Source organism: Salvelinus namaycush, chromosome 5, assembly GCF_016432855.1.
Source record: "Salvelinus namaycush isolate Seneca chromosome 5, SaNama_1.0, whole genome shotgun sequence".
Classification (NCBI taxonomy): Eukaryota; Metazoa; Chordata; class Actinopteri; order Salmoniformes; family Salmonidae; genus Salvelinus; species Salvelinus namaycush.
Window position 1 is genome coordinate 42,829,989 of NC_052311.1, and position 8,135 is coordinate 42,838,123.

The window sequence follows — 8,135 nt, forward strand, 5'->3', positions numbered from 1 at the left end:
TGGCCTGAATCCATCCTTGAGATCTGTGTTTAACTCAAGTCAAGCATCGGTGTCAATGGAACTCGATCTCAAGTTAGGATGCAATCCAATGTGCATACCGAAACAATAAGCATACTCTATTAGATTTAAGTTAACTATATTATCATATATTATATAAACAGTTGACTTAAACAGTAGCAAGTTGGCATAAACAGGCAAGGGGATTCATTCCTTTTTTTATTTTTATAAAAATGTACCTATAGATTGACTTTTTTTTTTTTTTAAGTGACCAAAAGACCCATTTACATTTTCAAGAGAGATGTTTACACAAACCAAGAAGCAACATTAACTTCGGAAAAAAAAAGTTTTGTACAAAGTAACTCCTTTGACACAAAGTAAAGTATGAAGCTAAACCTGCTACTGGGTCCAAATGGTAGGGTGTCAATTTGCCCTAACGAACTGTCACATGCACACTTAAACAGGGACGGTTATGCATTAGGGTCAGTCACTTAACTGAGAACGGAGTTAAAAATGGCATGGAGTGATTTTAGTGTCTCTGCTTAGAGTGGCAAGGCAACAACGTAACTGGTATAAAAACAACCTACAACATAGCATGCAAATATAAAAAAGTCCATAGCTTTCCCTTGTTAAAAAAAAAATCCCCTTGTTTTTCGGATGTTCAGATATGTGCCAATTGTGCACCCGTAGAGTGGTGCCACCATCTCTCCCTTCCCCATTGTAAGCAGGCCTCACTCACGGTTCCATGGTTTGGAAGGACATGCTGATTCCACACCAGAGTGAAGAGATGGCTTCAATAGTCCCACACTTAAGATCCTCTCCGTCTCTATAGATTGCCTTCTACTACAGTTCCAGGGAAGCATGACAGTGTTGGAGGAACAATAGTGTGATGTAAATGTTTGTTGATCAGCCTATCACACAACAGCCAGCGGCCCCAGTTCAGTTGAGGCCCTTGAGAATGTTGTGCCCTGGACGTTGTGTTGACCTTGTCACGACGTTCAGAGGACGAGCAGCAGTGGGGCCCCTGACGAGTCAGTCTCTGTGTCATGCTGGTAGTGAGAGTAGGCTATAGCTGAGCTGGAGGAGTCAGCTAGGAGGGCCAGAATAGAGAGAAACATTTACCAGCCAGTATTGGGATGGACAGAGACTACAAGGTATAGCAATAGTTGAAGTTACCACTATAATGGTTACTGAACCACACAATACATTATGGGACCGGTTTCCTGTACACTGATTAAGCCTCGTCCTGGATCTAAAAGCTACATATTCTCCATTGAGCATTTTTATTTCCAGGACTAGCTTTAAATCTGTGTCCAGTAAACTGGCCCTTCATCAAATAAAAATAGAAAATGACATTCTGACAGCTGATATCCTGGCACACTCCCACAGTCGCATATGGTGTGAAAACACCACAATGTCCCTCCGTCCAAAGGCACTGTAACAAGACTCCCCCCTCACCTTCCATTCTCACCACTGTATAACAAAATAAAAGCTGTAATCAGGGTTACTCCCCAAATTCCACAATAAACCGTCGACCATTATGTGGCAGGCATTTAATGTCACCTGATACGCTGCCTGAGGGGACGACATACACCACCTACCCTGAGCGAATGGGGGAAACTGAGATAGGATGCAAGGGGTGTATAGGGTGGCAGAGAGGGGGAGGTGGTATAATAGCCAGGAGAAAACAGCACACGGAAAAAGGAGGAATGCGAAGGCTTTTATTCTCCAGGAGTCACATCAAAGCACGGTATGCCACTGGTAATCAGAGAGGTAAGAAAACGCCTGCAGCTGCACTGGGCACTACAGCTGTGTTGACCATAGAGCCCATCAGCTACCATGACTTACCGGAACAGTCAGCCCAGAGGTTAGGCCTACTACCTCTGCTGCCTGCCGCATAGAATCAAGGGTTGTGTTCATTAGGGCACGCAGCTAGAAACATTTTAAAACCTTTTGCAATGGAAAATGAGTGTTTCTAACAAGTCTAGCTAGTCCTTCCCTGTTCCAGTCCGTTTTCTTCAGTTTGGTGCCTAAATGAACATTGCCCAGGACAAGTAAAGATAACCATTCCATGAGCCACAACAAGGAAACAATGTGTTATTGTTCTGAAAACATGTATTGGATCAGATATGGGAGAGTATTTCCAGCTTAGAACAATTACACTGAAATGCTACAGAACCCACCATATTGTAAATAGACGCTGGCTCAGATTCAAGTTACACAGTGCATTCGGAAAGTACTCAGACCCCTTGAATTTTTCCACTTTGTCACGTTATTCTAAAACTGATCAAATTGTTTTTTTTCCTCCCCTCAATCTACACACAATACTCCATAATGACAAAACAAACAGGTTTTTAGAAATATTTGCTAATTCATAAACAGAAATATCACATTTACAATAAGTTTTCAGATCCTTTACTCAGTTCTGTGTTGAAGCACCTTTGGCAGCAAGTCTTCTAGGGTTTGACGCTGCAAGATTGGGGAAAAATATCAAAATACAGATGTGCCATTCTTCTCTGCAGATCCTCTCAAGCTCTGTCAGGTTGGATGGGGAGCGTTGCTGCACAGCTATTTTCAGGTCTCTCCAGAGATGTTCGATCGGGTTCAAGTCTGGGCTCTGGCTGAACCACTCAAGGATATTCAGAGACTTGTCCCGAAGCCACTCCTGCGTTGTCTTGGCTGTGTGCTTAGGGTTGTTGTCCTGTTGGAAGTTGAACCGTTGCCCCAGTGAGGTCCTGAGCCCTCTGGAGCAGGTTTTCATCAAGTATCTCTCTGTACTTTGCTCCGTTCATCTTTCCCTCGATCCTGACTAGTCTCCCAGTCCCTGCCGCTGAAAAACATCCCCACAGCATGATGCTGCCACCACCATGCTTCACGGTAGGGAGGTGCCAGGTTTCCTCCTGATGGGACTCTTGGCATTCAGGCCAAAGTGTTCATTCTTGGTTTCATCAGACCAGAGAATCTTGTTTCTCATGGCCAGAATCGTTTAGGTGCCTTTGGCAAACGCCAAGCGGGCTATCATGTGCCTTTTACTCAGGAGTGGCTTCCGACTGGCCACTACCATAAAAGGCCTGATAGGTGGAGTATTGCAGAGATGGTTGTCCTTCTGGAGCTCTGTCAGAGTGACCATCGGGTTCTTGGTCACCTTCCCTTCTCCCGATTGCGCAGTTTGGCCGGGCGGCAAGCTGTAGGAAGAGTCCTTCCAACTCATGGTTTTGTTTTTGCTCTGACATGCACATTTCAACTGTGGGACCTTATATAGAGGTGTGTGCCCTCCCAAATCATGTCCATAGGTGGACTCCAATCAAGTTGTAGAAACATCTCAGGAATGATCAATGGAATGCTCAGGATGCACCTGAGCTCAATTTAGAGTCAAATAGCAAACGGTCGGAATACTTGTGTAAATAAGTTATCAGTTTTTTTGTTTTAATACATTTCTAAATACGTGTTTCTGCTTTGTCATTATGGTGTATTGTGTGTAGATTGATGAGGAAAAACATTGTATTTAATCAATCTTAGAATAAGGCTGTAACGTAACAAAATGTGGAAAAGGGGAAGGGGTCTGAATACTTTCCAAATGCACTGTATCTCATACAGTACACCATCTATGGTATAGGGAAGTACAGGGTCTTGATATAGTAGTAGTCTAAATACTGTAAAATAAGTGGCAAACAATGTTACTGTACGAGCAGGTTTGGCCTAGACTAGCTAGGCTAGGGCACGTTTTCTAAAAGCATCTCAGAGGAGTGCTGATCTAGGATCAGGTACCCCATGTCCTAGAAATCTCATTCATTATGATATAAAAATACTAAACTGATCCTATATCAGCCCTCCTACTGTGAGACTGAGAATTCCTATCCAGAAGTACTTACTTATTCCACTGTAGTGCCTCATCTTCCTGGCTAGTTCGTCCGACCGTGTCAGCTCCGACACTTTCACCTCAGGCTCCACTGTGGTAAAAATGCAATGTAGTGTTACTCAAACATAGATGTATATGAATGAATAGAAAAGGGAGACCCAATGATACCGAAGAGATGAGACAAACACTAGCGCACCAAAAGCATTTCAGCAGAGTCATCTATGGAGACTATGATTATAGTTTTGGTATGCAACATAAACATGTGAAGTAAAAATAGGGGAAAGTGGGTGGTTAAATGGGAAAGTAATTCATTGTTGTAATTCAAAGAATTCATTGTTGGATTTTCTGACTTAAATTGAAAGACAACACTTTGTCACCCTTATTCTCTCAAGACTCTCAATACCTGAAATGCACTAGTTATTTTGAATGTATAGATGAATGTAGTAACCCTCTTACTCTCACTGCTGTTAAAGGTGTACGTCATTGTTTCATTGCCACTGTCAGGAAGGAGGGTCCCTCGGTCGTTCCTCCCGTTTGCTCGCGGCTGCTGGTGCACTGGCTCCTGGGCCTGGGAGTTTGAGTTTTTGTTCTTCTTGCCTTTGCGCGTGCTGATGCGGATGACGCCGTGCACCAGCCTGCACTCTGCCTCCCGCTGCTCCAGGTTGTAGTCCTGAGCAATGCTGCAGATCAGCTCGCTGATCTCATTGGTCTTCCTTGAGAACGACGAGTCCGATGTGCACTTGGCCAGTTGGTCGATCTGGTGCAGCGCGTAGAGCTCTAGAAGTTTCTTAGTGATGAGCGAGTCAATGTCCGTGCCGCTGTCGCTCAGGTCGTCCAGATCCAGGTCCTCCCGGGAGTAGATGGTGCTGGTGTTGCTGACGGGACGCTGGCTGTCGCCCTTGCCGCCCGTACGCGTCCGCTTGGGGCCCGACGACGAGGTGGGATAGACCACCGTCTGGCCCCCGATGCGGACGTCCTTGTAGCGGAAGCTGTCACTAGGAGGCAGATTGGAGGGCTGCTTGGAAGGCTTGATGCTGGGCTCCATAGGGATGCCGCAGGTGGGGTTGGACACGGACACGCCGTTGGGGGGGTGGGGCTGCTCAGGGTCAGCCTTGCCGGGGTGGTCCGTGGAGCTCTCGTTGTTGACAGGCAGACAGAGATCCCGGCTGCCACAGGAGCCACAGGTGAGGACACAGCAGAGGAGAGCCTTGCAGCCACTCCAGCCCATAGAGGCACAGGAGCCACATGCATTTGTGCTCTGGGGTGAGTCCGCTGAGCCAGGGATGAACCCCAGTGTCTCTGACCCCCGCCCGCTGACGTGTCGTGTTGGGGGGGTTCCTCTGCGGCATTGCTGGCCCTCAGAGTAACGGGTGTGGTCACCATTATACTGTTCCCGTGTGTTGTGGTCGGCATGGGGGTCCTTGTAGGACTCTTGGCTGGCGGTGCTGTCTCTAGAGATGGTGCGGCCCTGCTTGTAGCCGTCAGCCCTGGTACTGTGTCCCCTGTGCTGTTTGTCGTGGCGGGACTTCTGAGGAGCCCCTGTGCTGTGGCCAGGCATGGCTCAAAGCACCCGGGACCTTTCAATATGATGGGAACAATGGAATATAAACACTTTATAGTCATATCTAAACACAGTAATTATTATGCTTACTAATCATCTCTTTTGCCAGTCACAGTCACATGAATCATTTCCTGTTGCAACAAGTAGACTATTGACGCCAAACATTGAACTAATACTCTATTTTGAGATACAGCCCATAGATAGTTGTTGTAGGTTACTTTGCAGATATATGCTTTAATCATGCAATTGGAGAGAATGCCATAGGAAAAAGTAAAATTCTGATATCTTTCAAGTCAATCTAAATCGCGTATAAATTTGGCCTGTGGAAGTGTCACAACGACTTTGTTTTGGATACATTTTCCGTGCGTGCTCTGTCTATTTTGATCGGGTAGGCTACCCAGGTATAATACCTTTGTAGGTTAATCAAAAAATTGGAAAGTTTGTTAAATATGACTTTTCAAAAAACAAACACGTCATCTATAAGGTCACTTTATGTCGGGCTAGAGTTAAGCTTGTTCGAAATTAGGATACGCTTCTTCATACGGTGAACATTTGAGAAGTTAACTTACCGCATAAATCGCTTGGGTTACTTTTGGCAACTCTTGACGCCGATAAAATTACGGAAGTCCGTAAGGAAAACGTTCTTTCTTTGGGTCGAGTTGGTGTGTATCGGTTTCTCAACTCTCCACCTGTGTTTTCTTCACAACAAAGTCAGCCGATTTCAAGACATGTAGCTAGCTACCAACCCTATCCACTGAAGACTAAGCTTCTTTTGGTAAATTCCACAGTGTTCTGTTCCTTCGTCTCCCCGTGTAGGTTATTACCTGCGGCTACAGGTAAATCCAAATTCTACAACACCCACCCAGAGGGAAGACGTGACGATCTGAAATGTTCAAAATAAAAGTCCCCCACGTAATAGTAGAACATGTCAATAAACTAATAATTGCCTAAACATGAACAATATAAATATTTAAGTGACATTTGCAATACATGTGTGTTTTAAAACATGTTCCAAGGCCAAGTAAATAGCCCCAATGCAAATCACTGTATGTGGAATATTATTGCCGTGTAAAACAAACTATTCTAGGTGCCACAGTAAAAAATATTGTAGGGAATACTCAGTAGGGTCTGTGGAATGTAGGTTATATATGGTGTCTTTTCATGGGGCTCTGAATAATACAGAGTGTTGCTGGCCTTTTACTCCACCCATTCCATTGCCCACAATAAGAATCACTCCGCCCTCAAACTCAACTCTAGACCTCGAAGCTAGCTCCACTGCTTGTTTTCATTGTCAGGGACCGATTTAGACCTGGCACAACAGGTGGGTGCAATTAGTTATCAAGTAGAACAGAAAACCAGAGCAAAATCTAGTTCTAGGTGTCGCAATACAAATATTGTAGGGAATACTCAGTAGGGTCTGTAGAATCCATATATGGTGTCATTTCATGGGGCTCTGAATAATACGGAGTGTTACTGGACTTTTACTAAGGCCAATACACTGGCCACAATGCAAATCACTGTATATGCATTACATAAGGGCTCATAGAGAAAAAAGTATCATTTGTGCTGATGTAAAAGTGGAGTGGGGGGTACTCAGTAGGGTCTGGGCAATCTATATGTTGTATCATTTCATGGGGTACTGAATAATATGCAGTGTTGCTGGACTTTTACTGTGGTCAAACATTTTAAAATGGGTTGCCTGAACACTATACGGTACAAATATAGCACTGTACTGGAGAAACTATTATTTGTGCCGATGTTTCATTTTTAAGTTTTTCTTTCAGTAATTGTAGTGACTTGATTTCAGCAGAATCCCAGAAGTTATTTGTGCGTTGTTCAGATGTTATGTTCCTCAACAGTGGTGTATCTACCACATCTGTTCTGAGCAGCCAAACAGCGGAGGTTGGCATTGGCTGTTAATTCCTTGTGCACCTTATATGCGGCAGTATTATAAAATTACAATGCAAGTTTCTCCCTCTATGGAGCTATAAAAAAAATCAAAATAAATATATGTCTGAAAATGTATGATGTTGAAAATGTACTACACAGTAAGGATTCTACTCTTTAATCTTTCCTGCTAATAGGCCTACCCATGAGAACGTTTTGAAATACCTACCACTTCTCTCCGAATGGACCCTCTCCCATTCATCACAAGTCAATGTAAACACATCATTATTTGGAGTGGTATGCCTGAATTTGGAGTGGTATGCCTGAATCCCAAATTTGCCTCATCTGAAAAAACACATTTCAGTGTATCCTCGCTTATTTCGACATCAACCTCTCCAGTTACATGCTGCTCATCTAATTACGTTTTGTCATAGAGCTTAATATTTCCTCATCTGATAAACCTTTACCACAACTTTCTGGGTGGGTTGCACCAATATGGATTAACTCTTAAACTGGGTTAAATCAAGGTTGATCTATTAAACCTGTTGCACCAAATGTTAAAGCTAGTTTTAAATTAATCCTAGTTAAATTAAATCCTTCCTCTAATCTAAGTTTAGTTTTCACTTTAAACCTAGATCAATTTTAAGCCTGTTGCTCAATGAATTAAAAATAATATATCAACTTAGATTGGAGATTAATTCTAAACAGCCACTTGAGGTGGTTTAACCTGATAAAATGGCAGCATATCTACTGTGGAGAGTTCCTCAGAGAATAATTAGAGACAGGTTTAATCCTGTTGAGTTTTATGATAATTAACTCATTATTAGTAGG

At 43.6% G+C, this 8,135-nt stretch overlaps 1 protein-coding gene across 1 annotated transcript; it reads right to left on the bottom strand.

Annotated features, from left to right (window-relative positions):
* Positions 1–293: 293 nt before the first annotated feature.
* LOC120047541 (keratinocyte differentiation factor 1-like) lies at positions 294–6,258 on the bottom strand. The gene is made up of 4 exons (XM_038993070.1): positions 5,987–6,258; positions 4,313–5,433; positions 3,870–3,947; positions 294–1,087 (listed from the first exon to the last, which is right to left on the bottom strand). Exons 2-4 carry the CDS (start codon positions 5,412–5,414, stop codon positions 996–998), a joined length of 1,272 nt encoding a protein of 423 aa, XP_038848998.1. The 5' UTR covers positions 5,415–5,433; positions 5,987–6,258; the 3' UTR covers positions 294–995.
* Between the last annotated feature and the right edge of the window lie 1,877 nt (positions 6,259–8,135).

Bases quoted from the DNA above. Each gene is read 5' to 3' on its own strand.
- LOC120047541 (XM_038993070.1), bottom strand. From the start codon at position 5,414: ATGCCTGGCCACAGCACAGGGGCTCCTCAGAAGTCCCGCCACGACAAA. The intron at 3,948-4,312 runs GTAAGAGGGTTA...TTTTTACCACAG, and splicing joins CACCTTTAACAGCAGTGAGA to TGGAGCCTGAGGTGAAAGTG. The intron at 1,088-3,869 runs GTAAGTACTTCT...TGGCCCTCCTAG, and splicing joins GAGGCACTACAGTGGAATAA to CTGACTCCTCCAGCTCAGCT.